Below are 25,114 nucleotides of genomic sequence, written 5' to 3' on the forward strand. Positions count from 1 at the left end.
TGCTGCATATCCCATCCCATGCGGAAACACTGCTGGACATTACCTGGCCCTGGTTTTCCAGCCCAATCCTATGCCGAGAGCATTTTCTGACTCTCTTAAATTCTTCTTCAGGCAGTTCTGCCTGGGTCAACCTCCTTTGTGTGCCTCACCAGCACTGGGAGATTGTCCTCCAAATCCCCAGCAGGAGGTGACAGGGTGGTCCCTGCCAAGCTAGAGGGCTGCTGCCAGACACCTGCACCCAGACCTGCTGCTTTTCTATCAGTAAACATGCACAGCTGGAGTTACCTAGGACAAATGAGTTAAGCCCACAGAAAATCTCATAGAAAAACTAATAGTTCCCCTGACTGGTAATAAAGGTAATTAAAATAAGCTTGAATAAAAATCCCAAATACCATTCAATGAATAAGCATATTGAATTAATGGATTCCGGAAAGAAAAACCTTTACCCACATAACAATCTGCTTCTTGACACACCTTTAGCTGGCAATGAAGGATAACAGCTCTTCAGCACGCTGAAAGAGGAAATTAAAACTTCGCTTCAAAAATCTCCTTATCAACGCCTCTTGTTCATAGTCTCTGCATTTTTAGAGATAAGACAAATCTTTCATTGGCTAGTGCAAAGGATTCACAACGTTTTTTTCAGTAGAGACACATCCCTTTTGTAGGCTCCTGCCCAGCTAAATTTGGATATTAGGACTGCCAGCGAGAAAGGCTTCGATGCTCAGTATAGAAGAGGTGAAAGATCCCTCGCAAGTTCGCTGTTCAAATTTAAGGAAGCATCTACAAAATTAAGTTACAAATATCTGAAGTACCTCTTGCTTTTAAGTGTAGGTTGCAGCTGAGAAATACATCATGTATATTACGGAAGTCAAGCGTAAAACCCCGGATTTCTCAAAATCACAGACTTAAGATACCTTCTTAGATAGCATAAGCCATAAACAGAGAATATGACTGTAGCCCTATGCAATGCACTCTGAGTAGTTACAGAGCACAGAAAAATTACCGCACAGCACTAGAAGCCTGGGAGCAGGCTGGTATAACTGGGATACCAGCAGCCTGGTATAACTGGGATAGCCACTAACCAACATTGTATAAGTAAATACAAGGTGCCTGTCTCAGAAATCAGAATACACAGATGAGCAATGCCACGATCAACAGGAGGTCCAAGTGCAGTCATAGGTTTGTTTCAGGGCACATGAAGGATGCCTTCCAGGAACCGTATCCCTTTGCCTTCTGCTCAAAGGGCCGTTGGATCCAGCACCTCCAGCTGCACAGTCCTGCCCCAAAACCAGCTTTAACTGCTGATTGCAAACCTTGCCTCTCCCCTTCACATTGCCATTGGAGGAGGCGATGAAGCACAGAGAAAATTTACTGCACTTCAGGGCCAAGTCTCACACCGTTCCATGTTTCAAATGATTTTCAAACTGACGTGGTACCCGGGACTTCTGTCTCATGACAATAACTGTTTCTGGCCACCGGTTGGGGTGGTCTCAGAGGGGAACCCTCCGCCCAGCTCAGACGCAGGATGGCCTGAGATGAATCAGTGTTTTCCAGAGACCGGAGATCATGGGTTTGCCCATCGGGGCGGCCCCTCCACTTCTGCTTCCTGTTTTGGCAGACATTGTTGGGTGGGAGGGTTTTTTTTCCTGCTACCATGGTCTTTTTGGGGAGAGAGTCCCAGACAGGAAAGCAGCAGCCCTGGCAGGCAGAATGCCTGCCGAAAGGCACAGACTGGGAGAAGCATCTGCTCTCCAGCACTGTGCCCACTCAGCCAGCACAAACTGGTCCCAGATCACATGGGGATGCCCCCATGCTGGGCCTGCATAGCCCCCCAAAAGTTGTGCAGCCACACAGGTGCAGCAGCACCATGAAAGCTCATGGTTCACACTCAGTTTTAAGTCTCTGGACCGCTTTTTTGCATTTTGTATTAGATCACAGCTATCAGATATAAAACAGAAATCATCCCAGGCACAGCAACCAGGCAATGGGACCTGCAGGCTGACCCCTCCCTGACCCACAAGAGCTTCCCAGGAAAGGAGAGAGGAGGTCAGGCTCTACAGATCCACAATATTTTGATTTTCTGTCTGCAGGACAGCTGCTTCAGACCAGATCTCACCCATGTGGATGTAGAAGACGCTCAACATCTAGGCAGGGGACAGCACAGCCTTCACGGACCCCCTGCAATAGCCCCCCACAGCCATTACTGTCAGCCAGCTGTCCCCTGGCCATCCTCCAGCCATCCCCTGCTGTTGCAGCACACATGCTTCCCCAGCGTAACAGGCTCACTGCACCTCCACAGCCAGGGATGTGTGTGTCTAGGAAATCAGGGAGACAAATGCCCCTTCTGCAAGGTTCAGAGGCTTTGTCTGAGGAAGGAAGCCCATGTCTCCCAGTCCCTAGGCAGGGACACAAACCATCGTACTGAGGGTGCTTGGTGATAACAGTGTCCCCTGGGAGCGCCACAAGCCCCACTCTGGGGAAGGCACTTCACCTTGGGCACGATGCAGGACCCTGATACGGCAGGTTGTACTCTCAGGTTGTGCACCTCATCCCTGCCAGCCCAACCGTGGCAAAGCCCTGCCCAAGGAGCGCAGCTTTTGGAGGCTTCTGCTCCATCCCTAACGGTGGGTTTCCAAGGCTGCAATGGGGGGCAGACACACCATATATAGAAAACCCTGGGGCAGCGAGGCCAGGGTGCCCCACCACAGGTGCATGAGGATGCGATGCTTGGGGTCCAACCCCTGTGCAGGGGCAGACACCACCACCACTGGCGACCAGCCATCCCCTTCCTCCGCCGGAGGGGATTTCTCTCTACCCTTTGGCTTGAGCCCATTTTGGGAGGGGAGGCGCAGCCGGAGTTTCCCAGCCACCGGGGCTCCCTGCGCGGCCGGGTCTCCGCCTCCGCTCCCTCCCCTTATAGCCAGCCTGCCCCGGGGCTCCGCAGCCAGTGCCGCCCGCCGCCGCGCAGCCAGACCCGACGGCCCCGACAGCCCCGACAGCCCGCCCGGCCGCCGCCGCAGAGTAAGTCCTTCGTGTCGCCTCTCCCTGCTGCGCAGCTCGGGGCTTTCCCCTCCCCGCTATGGCCGGTGTCCCTCTCCCGCTCCTCCCGCTCCCCTGCCTCCCTCCCGGCTCACTTGTTGCGAGGGGAGCGAGCGGGACCGGCGCTCCGCTGTGCCTGAGAGAGGGGGGAAATAAGGGGAAGGTGCTAAAGGATGGGTTCCCGGACGAAGCGCCAGGTTTCGGCCCCGCTTTGTAATGACCTGAAGAGAGAATAAATCGAACTGCTGCCAGGACGGCAGCTCCAGACACATCCCAGGGCTGCGGATGGCAAGAATATGTGTCTGGCAATCCCATTGCGACAGCTGGGTCTGATTTCTGCTGCTCATCTCCCAGATTTCAGGGCACGAACACAGGCTTCGAGCAGTGACTCCTATTACCCACCCCCCCAAACCCCTTCCCCAAAGTCCGGACTTAGGTCTTGGGCACCAAAGCATCCTAAACCCAGATCAGGCACCGGGATCCAGATTCAGTGTGGCACTTCCCACCCCCTCCTCTTTGTCTCTCTTCAGTAGGAAGTGGTTTTCTCCTAAATCACAGGAAAACAATTGAATTATGATTCACTCAGCCTGGCTGGGCTGGAAAAACACCATTTCAGTGCCTGAATCTATCATCCCAGGCAGCCTCTGTACACTGCACCGTGCCAGGGTCACCATACTGAGCTGGCTCATTTCTGTATTGCCGTGCTTGCCGTTTTGTGACTTTTTTTCCCCAGTCAGGGAAGTCCCAGTGCCCCTAGGACCTGTCTTTTCCCAGAGCACTGAAGAGCCTGTCGAAATTCCCTTCTAGCCTTGGTAAGCCGCCCCACATCCACTGTGTCAGCTCCTCAGGCACAAATAGAGAGGTTCAACCTCAGGGTTAGGATCCTCAGCATGTTTAATACGGGATTTCTTCTTGAGGCTGCTGCAAAGTAAGGAGGAGGCTTTCTGTGACTGGAGCGTGTGGGTGATCTAGAAGCCATGGTCGTGCGCCATCACACCCAAGTTCATGGCAGAAAACCTGAAGAAACAGTCATTCTCCAAAGTATTAAACTGCCTGCCCCCGCCGAGGGATTTTGAGGCTTGCCAATTCCCATTGAGCCGATCAAACGGGAGCAGAGCGCTTTGGAAAACTCTGGTTTGGGTTTGCTTCAGTCACCCTCTCTGTAAAAAGAGGCCTGGGAAGCCAAAGAGTCTGAAAGTGTCTTTGGCTGAAAGTGTCCAGGAGCTCTAGATCTGGCTCCCAAAGGAATTTGTGTATCTTCTCAGTCAGTGTCAGCTCCAGCAGTGAACTTTGCAAACTCCAAGCCTGAATGCAGGATTTGGCTTAGGGAAGAATAATAGGAAAACAAAATCTCAGACAGCAGCAGATGGTTTTTCTTTCGGTGGCAGCAGTTTAAAATGATACTACCCAGATTTGAAGCGAGAAGAAAAAGGAACTTACTACACGGCATTTTCTCTGGTTTTTCCCAATAACAATATATATGTGAAATTTTCTCCTCTTTTGCTGTTTGAAAAATTCTCACTAACAACAGGAGGTGCTGGTTTACAAAACCATTTTCAGTTGTGCTTCAGTAACATAAGGAAACCGAATTCTCATTTAAAAATTACTGCGGCGGTGTGTAGCGATATCTATGCTGTTCTCCAGACAGGTGATAACATGGTTTAATGCTGGTTTAAAGCATCTCATGCCAAGTGAGGTGCCCTGGGACCCTGTGCCTGGCCCGCTCCTGCCATTCCCCTTGGTCCCTTGTGTCCTCCATCACCCCCAGCCCCATGGGGGTGCCTGGCATTGCTAAGGTACATGGATCGGGTCCCCTGGGAATGCTCTGCTCCTGCCTTGACTTCTTTACTGGAGACATCGGTTTTGTTTGCCCTCATCTTTTGAACCCATTAGGAGCAGAGCTTGGCCACCATCAGGATGGTGCTGGACCACATGGGGTGGTGGGTGTCCCATAGGAGTCTGCGGACAGGAGCATGGATTTGAGCTGTACAGTACAATTTCAAGGTGGGGCTGTTGGTGGCCCAGCTCATCTATGGTCTGTGATTTCCCAGACAGAACCACATGGGAGCCGCCAGCTTCACAGTGTCTCCATTCAGTACCCAATCCAGCTAAAAAAAATTGGTAGGGAAAAACACCCACCTCCTAGGAGGGCTTCCCTGCCTGCCAAGATTGGGGCTGGTGTCTTGGTAGACTCTTCGCTTTGATTTATTAGCAGTTTATTTGTGTGTCACCGGCATAGTCTGAGGTACCCTAAACTCAGACTGGCTACATTGCTTTAGTGCTCCAAAAGATGGTTTGACCTGGTGTGATTTTCTTGTGTGGGCAGGGGTGACCCCAGTTCCATGGGGACCAGGAAAAGGCTGTTGCAAATACAGGGAACAAAGTTTGCCAGATAACTTTGGATTTCTGAGAGGCTGTGGGAGAGAGGGGGATTTCCACTAAAACGAGACATAAATCCTAGGATGCCAGCAGGCTGGAGAGGACTGAAAATCCAAACAAATGCTTGTTAATACTGGAAGCAGCTCAAGAAAAAGATCAGCAAAAAATTTCAGCATAGGGGTAATCAGTAAATCTTCCCCCGAGTGCTCTCTGGCACACCATGAGCTGCCCCTCGCGAACGAGCTCATTCCTAAACGTGTGGCACGAAGGCTGTTTCCTTTGAGGAGGAAAACGAGAAAACAGGAAGCCACCGTGCCCAGAGTCCAAGTTGTGTCCTTGTGTGTCGTGGCTCTGCTCCAGGTGTTTCCCTCACCCTTGCTGCCCACCCCTGAAAGGCTCCATCCTGAGGGGTACCTGCCATGATTGGCACCATGGTCCCTGTGGGGTCCCTCTCCGGCCACACCGGCAGCCAACAGCACCACTGTCCTAATGGTAGAGGTCCTCTGCGCAGGGCAGCAGAGGATGCGATGCGAGCTGTGATGCTCTTCTGGTTGGAAACCGTAAGCTGAATATACTGTGTCAAAAATAATTGCAGCTAAAGACTTCCCCCCCCACCAGAAACTATAGCGCCACATAATAATAATGGGGATGATGATGATGGTAACAATAAATGTAAGAGTAAATTACTAATAATAATGAGTTGGGATCTATGTCAAGTCTTGGCCTTAAATCATTAAATTTACCAAGACTTGAATTTGAGGTCTGTGCCTGGGAAATGATTCGTCATTTCCCAAAGTGTTAACTGCTGAAAGAATTAGGAGCCTGCTGGAGTTGTAATGAGCCTTGATTTGTGGGCAGAACCCAGGCGCACAGGAGCAGCCTGTGGCCATCCGAGCCACAGCCGAGCTCCTGGCATGTCCTGTCGGACGCAGCGGGCAGGAGCGGGTGCCAGGGGGGCACGAGAAGCAGCTCCTGCACAGCATCTCCTGCCCATGACCTGCTGTAAGCGGTGCCACCTCCTTTTAGCTCAGTGCTTCTTGTAGAAAGTGTGTGGGTTTTTTTTCTATAAGAAGGTTTCTTGTAGGTGTTTCTTACAGAAAGTGCTTGGCCATTTAGTGATAAAGAGATGAGATGGAGAGGAAGTTTTTGGTACCACTTGCCGCAATGGACTGAGGCTGCATTTCATGGCTGAACTGGGAATCTGGGCTTTACTTGGTATTTCCCACTGCAGATACAAACACATGCAAACCAGCAGCGGCAAACTGATAAATGCTGGGCAAGCGCTCAAGCGGGCCCAATGTGAGTGAGCTTGACAGCCTTTGCGTTGTCAGCCTTGCTCAGATGCTTAACTCCTTCGGTGTTCGTTAGTTCAAGACGAAAAAACACACCCTGACAGGCCGGTATTGCCAACGGTTCTCACGCTGCTGATGTGCAGCCCCTGGGGAAAAGGCGCTGGAACTGATTTGATCCTTCTTCTAATTTGGGCGTGGGAGTGTTTTAGGCAGGTCAGAGCATGGAGAAGAGCTGCAGATGGTGGCTCGGTGCTCTCTGCGGAGGGACAGCAAGGGTTTGCCCAGGCTTCAGCCCCTGGCAGCACGTGCCCAGCCACCTGCTTTTCTCCCAGGCATCGCCAGCCCCCACGCGTTACCAGGACAAAGTTCTGACAGGCGTTAAAAACTAAGGTATTAACCAGCTTAATCTTTCCCTCACTGGTTCTTTCATGTATAGTGTCATTTCAATGATTCTCAAAGGTGAGTGACATGCATCTTAGAACTGAGGAGGAAACAGAACCATTTTTAAATCCACCCCTCTGATCATGATTCATCAAAACAAAAGACCCTGAAAGTCACCTTTGGCTATAGAAAAGGGAGAGGTGCTTTCTTTGCTTGGAAATAAACAAAAAACAGAACAGTAAATGCTTTGTTTGGAATAATAGGAGAGAGAGAGAGAAAGGACTCAGCTGAGTCTGTGCTTGAACAAACAGGAAGGAAGGGATTTGGCAGGATGAATCTAAACACAGCGTTGTATTGGGAAATGCAGGCTAGGAAAATTGCCCTAGAAAAATTAGGAAAGTCCCAAACACTTACTGAGAATCCTGGTTGTCATGATTTTTATTTTTTTTTTTTTTTTGCATGGAAATGTAAGAAAAAGGAGCTCTTTCCCACTGTTTCTTGGATTTTAATGGGGCATCCTGACTAGAGTAGCCAGAGTGAGCCGCAGAGGTTTTTCGTCCCTCCCTAGGGAGGAAGGAAAGGGGAAGAGGTAGGTGCGTGACTCCATCCGTGACTCACTGCTGCTGGGCAGCTCTGGTGCTTGGGCCCCCTTTGCTCGTCCATGCAACCGGCCCCGAGCCCCGGGGCACAGGGGCTACAACCCGCCGCTTCTTGGCAGCCACCGCTGTCCCACTCAGCTGTAGCAGCACCTTTAGTTTAGCTTCGCACTTTGCCCCAGGTCGCAGACCACCAGTCTAGCTGAGAGCCAGCCAGATCCCGCGCACCCAAACCCCTTTCTCTCCTTTCCGAATGAGTTTGCATCTTCATTGTGTTTTAACAGCAATAGCATTACTAATCTGGAATGTGACCAGGCAGCCAAAGCACGGAGAAGGGAAGGTTTTCAGCGATGCCAGACTCTTAACTGCTCTCTATACCACCCAGCTGCTACCACTAACTTGGTGCTTCAAACCTCTCCAAGCTGCCCAGAGCCAGCAGCAGGAATCACAATCAAAATTAAAAGCCGCACTCTTCCAACCAGTTTGCCCAGAAATAAGTATCGCAGTTTGTATCAGCATGATACGTATCAACAGCATAAACTTAACAAGGGTATTTGAAGATCACCACATTGTGGTCTTATAACTGAAGCCAAATTCTTCCTTTATTTACAGCCTAATTCCTCTCCTCTTACACAGTATAAGCCAGAACTTGCCTCACAGATCTTCACACAGAAGTGCGCTGGTCTCCCAGAAAGTCATTTAAAAAAAAAGTTGTTAGAACAAGGATTGGAAACTATGAGTCACTTTATTTATTTACTATAATAATTATAATAATTACAGAAATGAATATAATTATGCAAACAAATCTACAGCAATACACTAAATGATACGTGTAAATCAATAATTCTAAGTACAAATTTTAAAAAGATGTTTTCGCAATAACAAATTTCCATCACTGATTATTTGCAGTACAGGAGCGTTGGTGGTGGAGCCGGCCTGTGGCACAGGGTAGTGTCTGTTTGAACAAGGCTAAACCACCCTGATCCTGGTGCCTCGTTCGCGTTTCCTTCTCAGCCGGGCGAGGACTGCCCTGGACGGGCAGGAGCCCTGGGCACGAGCACCGGTTTCATTTACCGGCTCTGGGAAAAGTCCGGTCTGGTTAGTCCCTGCTCTCAGAACCTTGCCCCTTCCACCCTGCCCCCAACATTTCACTTGCATTTCTTTCTGCGCGAGCCACGTCCCGCACTACAGCCCCACAGTTCAACTCAAACAGATGGGAGGATGATTGCTCCCACCTATTTGAAAACACCCAACAAGTTACACGGAAGTCGCAATAAGCTGCACTAAAGTTGCCTTTTATGGGGATACCATAGTCGCCCTGGGACCATTTTAAAAATAAGATTATGTAGACTATGGGTGGGTTTGAAGGGTCTGAATGCATCCTTGAGCTTGTGTCTGCCACTGTAGGGATGTGGGCAGCACGTAGAGCATTGAAGCCATGCTTCGGACTGGGGTTTTTGGGCCTAAAATGATAAGCCTTGTGATGCTCATATCAGGAGACACTCCTGTGCTTCCCACACTCCCATCCTTTCAACCATGGTTTTCACATTCCCATTGTTTCTGAACTCAGCCACCTTCTCTGGGAGCTCTCCCGCATAAAGCTAAGAATGTTATTGCTGACTCCAGTGGGGTCACAGTTAAACCAGTAGGACTTTTGATCAGCAAAGGTTGCTGCGTACCTATCATGGTAGACTCGTCTCATCTTCATGCTGTACTTGCAAACTCAGTGTGTGAGTAGCTACACAGGGGCTTCCACAAACACATCTGCAACCAGATGAGCAGAAATCAGCAAAAATAGGCTCTAAGGAAGTTTGGAAGTGATCCCAATGCCGTATGGTGGTTGTTTTGAATAGGCACAGGACGCTTGTCCCACCCCACCCCCATCATTTGTGTGCAGCATCCACGCTGACATCCGTATTCCCACAGCATCCCCTGGGAGAGCTACTCTCCAATATCCAGACAGGCCTAAGGTCTCAAATCGGGCCATCTGAATCACCCTTAAAATCTCTCATTGATTTTCCCTAAGTTGTTTATGAGACCCGAGAGCTGCTTCCATCCTCTCGGTTACCTGAGGTGACGTTGCCCAGGAGCTCTCCTGCAGAGCTGTGCTCATACCAGACGTATGTAGCACTTTCCACACAGGGACAACTCATTACAGATTTTTATTTTTTTTTTATGGGAATATGCCTTGCCACATTGTGCCATGGTAATTTTTATGCAAACTGTTATAATCTGACCCGTTCTTTCTGAAATTTACAGGCTAGAAGGAAAATGATGAAAATGTTACCTTTTTTCCAAAGTGGCCCTATTGGAATACGCAATGGATCAGAGGGTTGCATTGGTGCAAACAGGCAGCTTGGAAACTCTTCGCCATCAGTAGCTGAACAAGTCCCTGCCTGTCCTGGACCTTCTGGAGACGATATCTGGTGCAGGGACCGGGAGAAGATGAGTGAAAGGCCAGAGGCAGCCTGCAGACCCTCACGTGCATCTTCCATCACGAGCAATGGGAGCTGCACCTCTGCTGGGGACAGCCCTGAAAAGGGGAAAAAAGGAATAAAGGGAATGCTTACGAGTGCACTTAAGAAGATGAAAAAGACCAAGCCACTCAGTGGTAAGTGCTCCTCCATCCTCCTTGCACCACCTCATAGGCCATAGTTATCTCTAGAGGGGCTTCACGAGGTGCAGAATTGTCCTCTTGGGAAATACGGGCACCGTCAGATTGAAGTGACTTGTCCAAGGAGCCTGGGGAAACATGGGACAAGGGGGATGTGACCTCAAGTCCTGGTCCTTTGGTACCAAGGGCACACTCCTTGAGGAACTGCCAGTTTGCAGGTTTTCTATGCAAAGCGAAACTTATTTCTGTCTCCCATTGGGGCACAGAGAGCCCCCACGGGCTGGGCAAAAACCATAGCATACCTCTCTGCTCTGTTCCTCCATGAAACTACCACCCTGTGAAATGTCTTCCCGCAGGGACAGCAGTGAGCAGCACGCGCAGGTCTTTCCTAGGGCTGATCTGTGAACATACAGCTCCTCCAGTCGCCGGCACTGTCCCTGCAGGGTGCTCAGAGTGGTAGAAAAATACCTGCTCAGAGAAATCCAGAACTGGAGAGGAAAGTGCCCCTTGGCACATCTAAGGCTCACCTGCCACCTAAGGTGACATATCTTGTTACCTGGCACATAAACTTGCAAGCTGTACCTTAAAATAAGTTTTAATTTTTTAGGCCTACCTCCTTTACTGGGGAGCTCTTCCACAGTCTCACTGTTTTAGTACAAATTATCTTATTTCTAGGCAAGCCTTTACCTGGCTAACTGGCTTCTCTTTCCCCATGTATCAAATGTTTTCCCTAAGTGGTGGATTTCCTTCTCAGCCTTGAATTTTCTCAGTTAAATGAACCGAATCTACTGAAAACAGGCCCTTCCTGTCTTTGTTCTTATTGCTGCGTTGCCCCATTCCCAGTGCCTTTTTTTGAAATAAAGCAACTGGAATTGCAGACAATATTCCACATGAGATACCACCAGTGCCTGGTACAAGATGTTACCGTTTTCCTGTCTCAGCTGGACATTCCTCGCTGAATACATCCTGGGGTCATATCTGGCTTTTTCACCATCATCTCATAATAACGATTTACTGATTCTGCAGGCATCTCTCTTCCTCCTCCATCTCAAGCTGATTCACATCCAGCTTGCAGCAGAAAATCCTGTTTGTTGCTAAGTAACTTTTGTTCTCTTGGATTTGTATCTTATATTTTGTGCTATTAAATTTCAGCCCATTTGCTATTCAAGTTATTCCGTTGTTCCTATATAATACACCAAGCCCTCGGTTTCGATAATGTCTCTGAACTTTGTGTAGTCAGCAGATGCCAATAGGGCACTCCCAGATTTTGTGCCACGGTCTCTTAAGAGAATATGAAGTAAGATGAGTTTCACGAATAACGTACGCTTTCTCCACCCAGGCTTTTCCATACAAACCTTACACACCTAACAAAACTTACTTGGGGATGTAACTTCTCCAATTTAACTAATAATTTTCCCAGATTGCACTGTATTGAGTATCTCGCTGTAGTTCAGATAGGATAGTTGAATTGTATTTATCTTGCCTGCTAAATGTGTCCTCCAAAAAAATTTCACAGGTCACATTGTGCCAGCCTATTTCTGGAAAACCCATGTGGTATTTCCTTTAGCACATCTTATTTAGCTACATCTTTCCGACTACATTTTTTTCTAAAGCCATGCTTCTTACTTGAGGTCATATTAATGGAAAGGGGGGTAATAAAGAAATAAATAAATCCCCACAAATCTAAATTTTGGTAAAAATAATGGGTAGCACATGAATACCTGTTCATACGTAACACACTGGTGATGGGTATTCAAATTACCATTTCCCCAGTTAGAGACAGGCTAGGAATAATCTGACCTTTAAATAAATAGAAAGATTTTCTATATGGCTAAGGAGCCTAAGATCTAGCATTATAGAAATAGAAATGTTTTTTTAAAAAGTATTCCATAGCCATCATTTTATATAAACCAGAAATGTAAATCTTTGCTATTGCGTAAAGAAAGGCTGTTCTTTTTTCACCAGTTAAACAAGTCATGGATCTCCTTGAAGAGCACAAGCTTTGGGATGCTGCTCAACATCTGATTGTCCTGGAGAAGAGCCTGTCTAGCAAAAGTGAGGAGGGACTGAACACCAGCCAGAAAGATGTCGAGTCTGTCTATGAAGTTCTGAAGCACAAAGTCTTCAGCATCTTGAAAGACTCCGTACTGCTAGCGAAAACAAACCCAGAACTGCTGCAGCAGGCAGTAGAGGCACTGAAAGAGCAGGAGAAAGAAGATCAGAACTACCTGTCGGAGAATCCACCTGACCAAAACACGCAATTTAGACCTAGAAAATGGAAAGAGCTTTGGATGGCTACAGTAAAGGAGTCGGTAGAGACTCGAATGAAAGACACAAGCCATACTCCTAGAACTGAGAACCTCTCTACAGTTGGCCAGAACCTCCTGCACATGGGAAAGACAATGAAAGAAGATTTGACAGTAGTTGTAAAGTACATTAAACAGCTTTATCCTCCTGAGTTTAATGTCTTCAGCACATATGCAGAACTCTACCACAATTATTTTGCCTCCCAGGCGAAGAAAAACGCTGAGTCTCATCTGGAAGACAAGGATATTTACCTCCTCCTGTCGTGGGTGCACAACATTTACCCAAAGTAAGTGAGGCTTTTACACCTCTTTACCCCTGAGGATCAATACAGGTTCACTGGCTGCAAACCAGACATTTGCTTGATTTATGAATCGGTGTCGCCGCGATGCAGTCTGGTACCTGGTTAGGTTTGGTGTCACTGGTATCATGCTGCTGTAACCAGCTGGCCAGGACAGTTGAAAGGGGCACACTCAAGGCTGCTAATCTGTAAACCCGGGGCTCACGCCACCGTTCAGGCTTCTGGGCAAGGCAAATGCACGCAGGTGTTTAAGGCTTCACTTGTGGGTGAAATTGGGCACATTCATTGCCCTGGTCCCCGTTCCAGTTGCAGACCTGAACTCACTCTTGGAAAGTTTGGAAATTTCATCCCTCTGGACCAGAGGGAAGCCAATAAATACAATAAGTTGAGATGCAATTATCCTGGGCATGGAGGATGTTGCTTAGGTGTTACCCACAGTCTGTGCTGTCCTCCAGGTTAGGAGACCAAAGGGTGAGCCCCTGTGAGAGGACATCACCAGCCAAGGGTCGTATTTCATCCTCGCAAGCCCTATATGTGCTATAGAATGAAAATATTCCTTGTTGTGGCTTATAGTACTGGATGGAGAACCGAGGGCTCTCATTTCTTAGGTGAAAACCAGTAAATACACCAGCAGCGTTTCTTCTGCTGTTCTAAAGCCCTTCAACCTTCACCTCCACTTTTTCCTTCTCATCTTCCACTGTCAGAGTATAATGAGTCAGTGTTGATCCTGGAATTTTTCCAGAGGCAGTGCTGTGCTCTTGGTCAGGGTGTTCAGCCTGAACCAGCGTGTGTGTGGACATCCGTAGCTGTGAGGAGCAGAGCTCAGCCAGAGCAGCGCAGCCTGGTGACGGGGACGGTGTTGGCCAGGGCAGCGGCTGCTTTGCGGGGTGTTTCCAAGGGCCAGGTCCAGGTGTCTGCTCAGGGACCACCTCTCTTCACGGCCAGCAGTGAAGGGAACAGCAAGGAGGAGGAGGGTTGCACAGCAGCCTGTCCCCAGCTTCCAGCATCATATCAGTAACAGTGTTCTGGGGGTTCTCTGGGGTTGCTCCGTGTCCCACCCTCACAGGTCCCACCGCTGGCACAGATTCAGCTCCTCCAGGTCCTGCCTGGATGAAGGACAATGTATGTTTCCATCTGTTTCTTCACTGATATCCTCAAAAAGTGTTAGTGATTTGCATCAACAGCTGTCTTGAATTACACTGCCCTTGGAAAATGTGATTGTTTGGCTTTTTTCATTCCAGAGATATGAGAAAAGATCATGTTTTAGCAGAGGAGCTGGAAAAAGTTAAGCTTGGAAGCCTTTTGCCATCAAGTCTGAGCAAAGAGCTTGAAAAGAAATACCTTGACAGCGAAGAGGTGAGAATCCGTTCAGTCCCTCCTCTTCCTTTTACTGCTCCCCTGTGACTCCACGGAGGAGCTCTGACTTGTCCTGCATGCCCACTTCTCAGCTGTGAGTCACACACCCTGCCAGAGAGAAGCAAAAGCAAGAATGCTTTTGTTCCTTTTGCGGGGACAGGTCAGCTTTCTCTTAGATGGGACTTGCAAAGCAAGCTTCTGGTGAGCTCAGCCTTCTGCCCTGGGAGCCATCAGAAAAGAGCTGCTCTGGTCTTGCAAACCTTGTGGTAGCAAGGTGGGAAAAAATCCCACAGCAATTCCTTACGGGTAACATTCCAGTTTGTTAAATACTCAGAGGGATTTATGCTCCCTCTCGCAGACGGTGGAGTCAGAATGAGTTCTGGTCTGTGTAGGGGTACCAGACCTTGGGTGAGCGCAAAGCTCGCAGGTCTGGTCTTGAAAAATACGTCTCTTTCTTTGATGGAGAATCGCCTGGTCCGCAGAAAATAACAGTTGCTCTGGTTTTTGGATCATTCTTGCCTTAATGGAAACAAGAAGCAACTTTTACAGTACTCCCACAGCTTAGTGCTTTTGGCACGTTGAGCTGGAATTCCCGGGAAATGAGAAGACAATTTCCAGGTTTAGCTGTAGCCTGTGATGGTTTGCAGATGGGAGAGGTGGGTGCGAGGGCTGCAAAGCGCACGAAAAAGGCACTTGGGGATCAGAGGTGCATGCCAGCCGCCATACAGACCATTTCGAAAGCCTCGCCGCACAGCGTTGCACGCAAGAGGGGTCGTAGCAGAGAAAAACCTGAGAACATGTTGTTTCACTCTCCGGCGCTCCTAAGACGTCAGAAGCGCCTGTGGAAAAGGATTGCAAAACCAGCCTGGAGGGTGGCACGGAGGCAGGCAACACGTGGCTGGGGGAGTTCGGGCTCTGGCGCGCGTAGGTGCCTGCGACCTTCCCTGCCCTGCCCCTGAGATCACCGCTGACGTGGTGCGTGGCGGGCAGGGACCGCGATCTTGATCTTCACCCCTACCCTGAATGATTCAGCTCGCAATGGCATAGATGGGCATTGTGAGGGGGTTGCCCTTGCTGCCGTGGAGAGGTGGGTACGGCGTCTCCTGACAAAGAGCCTTTATTTCTCAGCCAGGGCCGAGGAAAAAGTCTGCTCAGCCAGACACATGGTGGGTGGGTGAGTGAAACCTGCATAAGGCAAGGAGCTGCTGCGCCCCCTTTGTGTTAAATGCTGTTGTTCTTCCTTCCCTAAAGGCTACTATCAAAAATTCACTGAGCAAATGTTTAGATAAAGAAATCCAACGATGGAAAGAAGACAAAGAACCGGAGAAATTAAACGGACATTTTCAGAGTGAACTGCTAGCAATATTTGTTATCCAGGTAATACAGATATATATTAAAGAATTGCATCTGCATGTATTTAGGATTTGAGACTGAGTATAGTCAGTTCAGGAAAGCGAAAGGCCAAGTGGCTTGTGTTGGGGGGTAATAGAGATGGGTGGCACGGGAGAGCCCGAACCCATGGTCTGGCATGGTCCTGGGCTACCAAGTGCTGGACAAAAACTCCTCAATAGGCAAAACAAGCAGGAAAACTGCCTTCATTTCTCCCTGTATGTTTTTTCCTGCACCCCCAGCCAAAGCCAAGCCATTAGGCACTGGGTAATGTAGTGGCAGAGAGACAAGAGACAGGTTTAGCTGAGTGGGGCAGCGGCACGGTGCTTCCTACAGGGGAGCGACTGTCACAGGCAGAGCTGCTCTGAGTGCTCAGGCCCTTTCCCCACGCTCAACACTCCCCCTCCTCTGGCAGCAGAGGATTAGCGGAGTTTATTTTTTAAAAATAATCCTTTTATATATTGACGTGGTTGTGCTTAAATTGTTGGGGTTTTCTAATGCAATCATATGATATTCAGTGAAAGTGTTGCTTTCCCCACTTTCTCAGCTAATTTATAGGCTGTCTTTAACGCTTCTTTCTTCTTCACTTCTCTTCCCATTTGAAAATGGAGTTCAAAATTACCAAATAAGTATAGCTGCCCTGCATGGTCCCTGGCTCGGTCTCAGGGGAGGATGCCGGAGGGCTGGGCGCAGTTACCACAGTTAGTTAAGGATCTGTAGCCTTTTTAACCAGCAAACCTGGCCTTTGCGGAGCAGGCGGCATTTAAAAAAAAAATCACAGAATCACAGAATGGGTAGGGGTTGGAAGGGACCTCTGGAGATCATCTAGCCCAATTCCCCTGCCAGAGCAGGGTCACCCAGAGCAGGTTGCACAGGAACATGTCCAGGAGGGTTTTGAATGTCTCCAGAGATGGAGACTCCACCACCTCTCTGGACAGCCTGTTCCAAGGCTCTGCCACCCTCAAAGCAAAGAAGTTCCTCCTCATGTTTAGGTGGAACTTCCTATGCTCGAGTTTGTGCCCATTACCTCTTGTCCTGTTGCTGGGCACCACTGAAAAGAGCCTGGCCCCATCCTCCTGACACCCAGCCTTTAAGTATTTATAAGTGTTGATAAGGTCCCCCCTCAGTCATCTTTTTTGCAAACTAAAAAGACCCAAATCCCTCAGCCTTTCTTCATAAGAGAGGTGTCCCAGTCCCCTAATCATCTCGGTAGCCCTTTGCTGTACCCTCTCCAGCAGTTCCCTGTCCCTCATGAACTGGGGGGCCCAGAACTGGACACAGCACTCCAGGTGCGGCCTCACCAGGGCAGAGTAGAGGGGGAGGATGACCTCCCTCGACCTGCTGGCCACACTTGTCTGTTTGTTTGTTAGAGTATGGCCTTGTTTGTTTGTTTGTTAGAGTATCTACAGCGGCCAGAAGCGAGCCAAGGACATCAGCACGGCGGTGGGCGAGGAGCTGTCGCGTCGGCTGTGGCAGGAGCTGCCTGCCTTCCTGAGAAGGTGCGGGGGGGGCAGCAGCGGGGGGTGGCAGGGCTGGCAGAGCCCCCCCAGGCACGCGCTCACCCGCCTCTCCTCTTCCCATCTCCCCTCCAGCTACAAGGACGCGTTTGAAGACTTCAAGGAGAAAAGCAAGAAGCACCGCCACTACAAGCCTATACTGATCGCCAATGTTAACAACTGCTGGAATTTTAGGTAAGGGTCCAAAAGAAAAGGCTTTGCTCCTTCCTCTGCAGGTCACGGATAATGGTGTGATAGAGGTGAGGTGCTCCAGAGTGGGCAGAGGAAGGTCCATCTGCCTGCAGAGGAAGGTTTGGAGACCTCTGAATTTCTCTTCAGATATTCAGATTATTCTGACCTTGCTGATACTTCCTTGCAGAGACTACGCGGAGAAAAACATGGCAGAAAAGGACGACAATAAAGCCAGTATCCTCAGCACCCTTGGCGACATTGAGAATAGTGGCTTTGACGTGCTGCTTCAACAGCTGTTTGCACAGCTGAAGGTACCGTATCCGCACCCCACACCCTCCTGCCCCATGGCTCAGCCTGTGCCGGGCACGTTCTCCTGCTGTGCTCTCGGTTGCCCAAATTTCTATTCAAATGCAGCAAAGTTCAGAAGGGCTGCGGGGCAGGTCAGGTCACCTCTCGGCATCTCTCAGGAACCTCTGGATCACCTCTCCTGGAGCTGGTCCTCAAGCCACCAAGCCAAACAGGTGCAGGTACATAGGCATGACTGTGCAGATGAACATTAAACATGCCGATCACATCTAAGATAACTGCTGCAGGAGGGAGAGTCTCAACCTGCAAGTGTTTACGCTCCAAACTGTAGGAAGCAATCACAAATGAGATGAACTGCAATTACGCAGCTTTTGACTTCTTCATAAAGGTGGCCTGAAAGGCGCTTTTGTTTTCTTTCTTTTTTTCCTTTTTTTTTTTTTAATATATATAACGCAAGCTTTTTAAGTTAAGCAAGTGTGGTGGAGAGGAAGGCGTAGGAGTCAGAAATGTTCAGCCACAATCTCTTTTGCTTTCTCCATACGGCCTTTTGGAAGGCATCTGACAGAGGAGAGAAAGGTGCTTTTTTGATTTTCATCTTTATTTACTGTGGCCAAGAAAAACTGTGGTTGAACGCTTCTCAGAATGATTCAGTTTCTTTCCCTAGTAGTGACATAATTCTCTAATCAGACAAGATGGTGTGGACAAAACATTAAAAATGTGGAAAGGAAAAAAAAAGCATCTCCAATATGAGCCTTTCAGGCCCTCAGTCTTCTTCATCATGAGGAACCAAGAAGGGGGCACAAACCCATTACAGCCCCCGCTTCTCCTGCCCCTGTCACACATTGTCACACGCCCCTGCACAGGACTGCACGCTGCACTGTCACTATGTAGGATACTGTACATATAGAACTGCTAAATATACGTGTGCGTAGATTTTGTTTCGAGAGAACTAAGCCGATTTTCCTGTTTTTCAGCCAATTTATAAGAGGTTTACAGAAAACAAGTGGGACTCCAGCAATGAAATTATGAATGAGATCATTAAAACCACCAGCAAACATATTTCAGAATTCCGCGCCCTGAAGGACCCTTTCTACCATGTAAGTCCAAGAGAAATATCAGCGGGATTCTGGAATGCCGAGGCTGCGTTACCAGCTCTGATCCTCCGTGGCTCGAGTTGCCCTGACCCACACAAGGCTGGCCAGCTGGCCCGGCGTCGGGGAGCCCTCTCGGGCAGGATTTCCATCAGCGTGTGGTTTACCTAGATTAGCCCTATAGATCTTGCTCTGCTCCAGCAGAAGCAGACTCCTCCCGTAGCTCTGCTGCAGCGTTTGCAGAGAAAACCACCCTTGCCATAGAGGAAGGGCTCTAGGGATCATCCAACATAAGGCTTTATTTATCTGTGGGGTTGGTTTAGCAACCTTGAAACATGGATGCGATCACCCAGTTCTGTCTCGTGGCTCCTTTGATTGCCCTAAGGACCGGAGGAGATGGATGCCACTGGGACAAATCCGAGATTACTGAGCCACAACCCCATTTTCAGTGGTGCTGGAGTATATACAAAACATCGCCATGTAAAAAAATCTTTGATTTCCTGCCTTTGTCTTTTTAGTAGCTGAAACGAAATTATGATGTTTGTGTATTAGAGAGAGGAACAGGAGGAGCGGCGTGAATTCCTGTTTCTCTGGAATACTGCTACTTCTTCTCTGAAACATGTTAGATCTTTTCTATGCCTTCAGCTCTTCCCAGAAGGAAAAAACATTTGGAAATTCCCACACCTTATTAGTTTCAGTACAAAGAAATTCTCGGCATCTAGGATGTCGTGTAACCAGTTATGGGGAGGTTGGCAACCGGCGCTGTTCGTCACGTGTGAGCCACAGCGGGCATTTGGTGGGGCATGTTTTACAACACCCAAAATGTTTTTGACCTCCATCCACACACACGGTTTGTTTTGTCCCCAAGCAAAAGACAGATGGATGACCCCCCCCCCTCCTTCCCAACAGGCTATCGTCGAGAAGATCCATGCCCGTTTGGTCAAAGAGTACATCGTGAGGCTGCTGAAGAGGAAAGTCAGCCTGAAAACTCCAGCGCAACAGCAAAACCTGGCCCAAAGCATCTCCAAGAACGCTGCTGACCTGGAAGCCTTCTGCACCAGCAATGTATGTGAGCGCTCGCTGCATCCGCAACAGCATGGGGCACACTGAAAAACAGGAAAATTAATTTTCAGGGGCCTCTCATTAAGCTTTCCAACTCAGCTTAATTTCCTGGAAGGCAGGATTGTAGGCAGAAAGAGGTCTCCAAGAGCATGCAGGGAGGAAGGCTCCCCTGCCACCAGCCTGCCCTCCCCCGGCAGCCATGGTTTCATCCTACTTTGTCCCGTAGGTGGGGGTTACCTTTAGAAAATTTATATTAATAGGGTCAGAAGATTTAGCTAAACACTGCACTGCTCTGGTTCCAGTACAACTTGCGTGGCGTCTGGGTTTTGACTCTTCCCCCTCGCCCTTGATTTCTCTCACTCTGCTGTTTTTAGGTCAGGCGGGGGCTGGAAAGGGCAGTGCTGGGTCTCTGGTACACAAAGGTTTCCTCCACCAGAGACCTTTGTTTTTTCTGCATGGCTGAAACACCCCTCTCTGTCCTCTGAGATCCCCTCCCTCCTTCCAAGCCTCTAAATTTGCCTGCAAAATAGCTAAGCCAAGGCCTGTCCTCCACCACCCCACTTACATTTGATGGGAGAAGGAACGAGCCTGAGCATCACTCGGTGTGGGTGGGAGGTTAGGCGGCCATTAGGATATCCAATGGCCAGAAAACAGGTCCGGCTGGGGCTCTTAACCTGAGTGGGCAGAGAGAGGATTTTGGCAATGCCTGGAGATGCTAAAGGCAGGGTCGTGTGCAGAGCTGGGCAAGAGCAGCACGTGGCAGTGCGTTCTCTTGCCCATCAGACCTCATACACACACCAGGCAGCATAGAGACCCAAGGAAAGGAAAACATGATGGGAGGGAAGTGCAGAGGGAGTCTGACAAGGTGAATGCGGAAACCTCAGTCGTATGGCAAACCCTACACCACTTGTGTAAGAGGATTAAAAGCCACTACGAAACTAAGCCAATTTCTCCAAGGCTGGCCCAGGCTAGAAACATCACTGAAAACAAAGAGGCACCTAAAATCACTGCCGTGTCCTTCCCCATCACCAGGAAACAGCCTCAGGAGCCAGCTCGGGGGCACCTGCGGTGAAAGCCAGCTCCTGGGCTGGGTGGAGGTTTGCAGATGCACAATGCCCTGCTGACCGCTTTCTCTTCTGGCAGGGGTCTCAAGCCACGTGGCTGAATTCGGCACTCCCCAAACTGGCTGAAATAATACGACTTCAGGACTTAGGTGCTATTAAAATTGAAGTTGCAACACTCGCCACGACATACCCAGATATCCGGTAAGAGGCACTGAAACAGATCTGCAAATACTCATGGAATTTTACTCAAGCCAGGAAACAGTCAAATATGAGTATAGGTGAGGTTTATACAGCCTGAGTCTATGAAAACAGGTGGGGGCTGCCTGCCAGGCTGTGGCAACCCCAGTGCCATCAGACAAGAAAATAAGCTATCAAAAAAGGGCTATTTATATATTCCAAATTCTGGTCTGATGTTCTCCTTTGCCTTGGGGCCACGAAGATGAGCGGGTTGGAGCACCCCTCCTGTGAAGAGAGGCTGAGAATTGGGGTTGTTTAGTCTGGAGATGAGAAGGCTCCGGGGAGGCTTTACAGTGGCCTTCAAGTATCTGAAGAGGGCCTCCAAGAAAGCTGGAGAGGGACTTTTTACGAGGGCATGTAGCGATCGGATGAGGGGTAATGGTGTCAAACAGGAAGAGGATAGATCTAGGTTAGATATCAAGAAGAAATTTTTCACTCTTAGGGTGGTGGGACACTGGAACAGGTTGCCCAGAGAAGTTGTGGATGCCCCATCCCTGGAATTGTTCAAGGCCAGGCTGGATGGGGCTTTGAGCAGCCTCGTCTAGTGGGAGGTGTCCCTGCCCGTGGCATTTGGGGTAGCTACCCTACCCCAAGCCTCCCAGGCCAGTGCTGGGTCCCATGTAGGATCACCAGCTGGTGAGTGATGTCCACCAGGGACCTCAGTGCCGTCACAGGATGGGGGTTGCATCCTGGTGCAAGGGACCTGGCATGAAGATCCGCAGGAGGAGATAACACCTGCCTGTTTCTTTTCCACAGCAAAAAGCACCTGGAAGCGTTCCTGTGCATCAAAGCCAATTTGTCACGTGGCGAACTCAAAAGCATCCTGGGCTACTTGGCAGACAGCACAGCATCCACGTCGCCCGGGGCCCCGCTCTTCTCCAACATAAACGTGTCCTAGGCCAAGGCACCCCATGGCAGCCACTTTGTGCCGGACTGGGGGCTAAGCCAGGGGTGGAGACCATCTCCTGGAGCGATGCACAGCACACACTTCCTACCTTTTCCTACGGAAAGTACTTTGTCCTAATCCGGTGCCCAGCATCTCTATGGGAATCACTGTCCTCCGTGCACAGCTGGGAAAAGGGGGCACCCATGGGAGGAGCAGTGCTTGCAAGGACCGGGGCTGCTCCTCGCAGCAGTCACAGGCTGCCACCAAGGTCTCCTTGGTGCCACCATGTTCTCTGCCTGGACACTGCCCTGGTGCTCTGACCTCCATCTACCTCACAGGGTGCCGCGAAGGCCACGTCGCTGACTTCCCAGGTAGCCCAGACTGAGCGGGCACCTCCTATGCAGCTTTCTGTCCTCTAAGGAAATGGAGGGAGACAAAAACTGAAGCCCAAATTTAGAGATGTTGGAAAAGTCCCACGTGAGCACGCTTGCACCCCATCTGCCTTCCTCCAAGCCGGGCAGGGTGGGCTGCGTTAGGCTGATGGGAGAGGCACCAGGTTTCGGGCCAGGAGGAGGTGTTGCTCAGCCATGGCAGCACTCCTGCCATCCCCCCACGCTGCAGCACCCCCACATCTGGGGCTTGGAGTGGCCCTGGCTGCACGCTCTGCCCCATGCAGCAGCGTTGCCCAGGGGCATCAGGGTTTCCGAACTGGCCCTGGAGAGCCCCAGCTGGCCCTGCAGCAGCGGTCCGGATGGGACAGCATGTGCTTCTTTCACCTCCGTGAGGTGGGAGCACCCGACACCCCCACGACAGCCACCAGCCCCTCTGCAGTGACCCCGTCCAGTGCATCTGGGCTGGAGCGGCACCCCGCTAACAGAGGGTTAGGAGCAAACCGCCTGCTGCCATGGATGGTGTGGGTTAAGCACCGGCATCCAGTAAAGCACTTTGGATATTGCTTAAGCCCTCCTTATCGAGGAGAGGGCTTTTCCAGACCCCATCAACATCATAGACTTTGAATGGGTGGTGGAACTGGTCTGGGATGGCATTATAAGGTATTGAGTATCCTGCGTGCATCACCGTTTCCTTGCTCCCTCCTTCCCCTCTTGCTGTGAGATAGATACGATGTGGAAACACAAATGGGTCTGTTGTGAAACTACGTTTTGTTTTACAGCCCAGTTTTTTGGGAAGCGAATCACTTGCCAGAACAACAATGTGTTTAGCTGAAGACCTTTCCCTTCTGTTTTTCTCTGTATCAACTTCTGTATCAGGCGGTAGAAAGTCGGTCCAGAAGGAAGACACATAATGACCATGCAAATCATGCAGTGTATTTATATGCATATGCAGTATACCATTGGTGTATTTTTGCATCTGATTTTATTCTTTTCTCAGTTAGAGATATTCATTTGCAATGTTTATATTTAAACAGTATTCCAATATGCTAGAAAAGTGACTCATTTATTCTGTCTCTGGCTGTTGCTTACTGCGCTGCCACATGTAGTCCTACGTACTCCTTCAAAGGGCCCATTCTTTCGCTCCTCCCAGCCCACTTTGGTGAATGTCACACACTGGTTTCAGGTAGTGGGGGTGTTGCTGGATTACAGACAAGCTGGGAAAGCAGAGGCACCCTCTGTTTGTGCTGCGTATGGGTCCCATAGCCTGTTTTTCCTTGCTCTCTGGAGCAAGGACTGTCTGTGCACTGTGTTTGTGGTATCTGGTATAAAAAATTGCTAAGCACTACCGCAGTCTTGATGTTGGATAATAAACAGACACATATATTTGACATACATCTCATCCTTAGTGCTCTGGCATCCCCCTTCCTCCATCTCTGTTGCCTCCGCATGTTCATGCGAGCCTTTAGTGACGCAGCCCACCGGAATTTGGCCCCAGCCAGCCCTGCTGGGCCCTGCAGCCGCTCTATAACCTGGGGCTTTGCTGTTGTCCACAGCGAGATGGATGCAGAAGGAATCCTCTGCCAGCAGGTTATGTGACTAAATTTTGTACGCTGGGTGAAAAACAGTGCTTTGGTTTCAGTCTGCCGCCTGGCCGTGGGTGGCGCGAGCCTTCTCCTTCCATAAGCACACTCGCACTCCCACAAAACTTCCTATATACACATAATTTAAAAACTTATTAGGCGTTATTTAAACACTTATCCCACACTTCGCAGCCAAATGCCGAAATGACTTCTGACAGTGCGCAGCACTCATGACAACTGTCACCTATTGTGCAACATTTTCTTTCCCAATTAGTGAAAGGTCATTTTGTTGCTATAAATAACTGCATTTTGATTTAGAGATCTGTAAAGGTCTTACAGAAATGCATCATACAAGTGATTACGCCGGTCTTTTAAAAAAAAAGGATTCCAGCTAAGTAAGTGCTCGAAGGAAAATAGTGAATCTATTTATGTATCATAATTAGGATGGGTAGGAGAAAAAGGTTTTCATACACATTTCATAAGCCATATGGAACTGCATTGTGCAATTCTCTTCACCCTCCTATAAAACCCCAGCTTTCAACTCTAATGAGCCCAGGAAACTACTTTATCTTCCTGTATGACTCAACATTTACCACGGCATTTATTTGCACGCGGCATGTTACACATAGGCAGGTACTTCCAAGAGGTTGCACGAATGTTTTCTCATAACAGTGTTAGATTAATACTGATAAATATCACTCCTATAAACTAACTAAATAAAATTTTCTGAGGCCGGGTTTTCTTTATCATGCAACCTCTGCTGATGTTGACGTCTGCCCCTCCTTGGAGGCAGAGCAGATATCCAAGATGAAAAAATTAAAATCAGCTTTACAGGATGGTTAAGAAAGCTGGTTCCTGGGCACAGTTGCCGTGGCTTTGCCAGCTCACCAAGCTGGTTGCCATCAGTGCCACCAGGGCGTCAGCCTGCATCGGCCACTGCATTGGACATGGACTGAGCTCACACATGCACACACTCCTCGCTCCCTACCCATCCATCCCACCAGGCACTTCCATCATTTGGCATTAGACTGGCAATTTACAGTGTAAAAGACACAGGGACACAAAGCACAGTGCACCGAAGTGTGGACTGAGGCATTACTCACCTCCCACAGGAGCCATCTGCTGCACGCCAAGTCCCCGATGACACCTGGGGAACC

At 49.4% G+C, this 25,114-nt stretch overlaps 1 protein-coding gene across 1 annotated transcript; it reads left to right on the forward strand.

Moving 5' to 3' along the window:
• The first annotated feature begins 2,924 nt into the window (after positions 1-2,924).
• TNFAIP2 (TNF alpha induced protein 2) lies at positions 2,925-24,591 on the forward strand. The gene is made up of 12 exons (XM_054201142.1): positions 2,925-3,021; positions 9,947-10,298; positions 12,267-12,894; positions 14,148-14,262; positions 15,514-15,639; positions 17,050-17,150; positions 17,244-17,342; positions 17,527-17,650; positions 18,620-18,742; positions 19,646-19,801; positions 20,942-21,063; positions 21,856-24,591. The coding sequence occupies exons 2-12, from the start codon at positions 9,959-9,961 to the stop codon at positions 21,995-21,997; spliced, it is 2,076 nt and encodes a 691-aa protein (XP_054057117.1). The 5' UTR covers positions 2,925-3,021; positions 9,947-9,958; the 3' UTR covers positions 21,998-24,591.
• The last annotated feature ends 523 nt before the right edge of the window (positions 24,592-25,114 follow it).

Source organism: Rissa tridactyla, chromosome 4 (genome assembly GCF_028500815.1).
Source record: "Rissa tridactyla isolate bRisTri1 chromosome 4, bRisTri1.patW.cur.20221130, whole genome shotgun sequence".
NCBI classification, from domain to species: domain Eukaryota; kingdom Metazoa; phylum Chordata; class Aves; order Charadriiformes; family Laridae; genus Rissa; species Rissa tridactyla.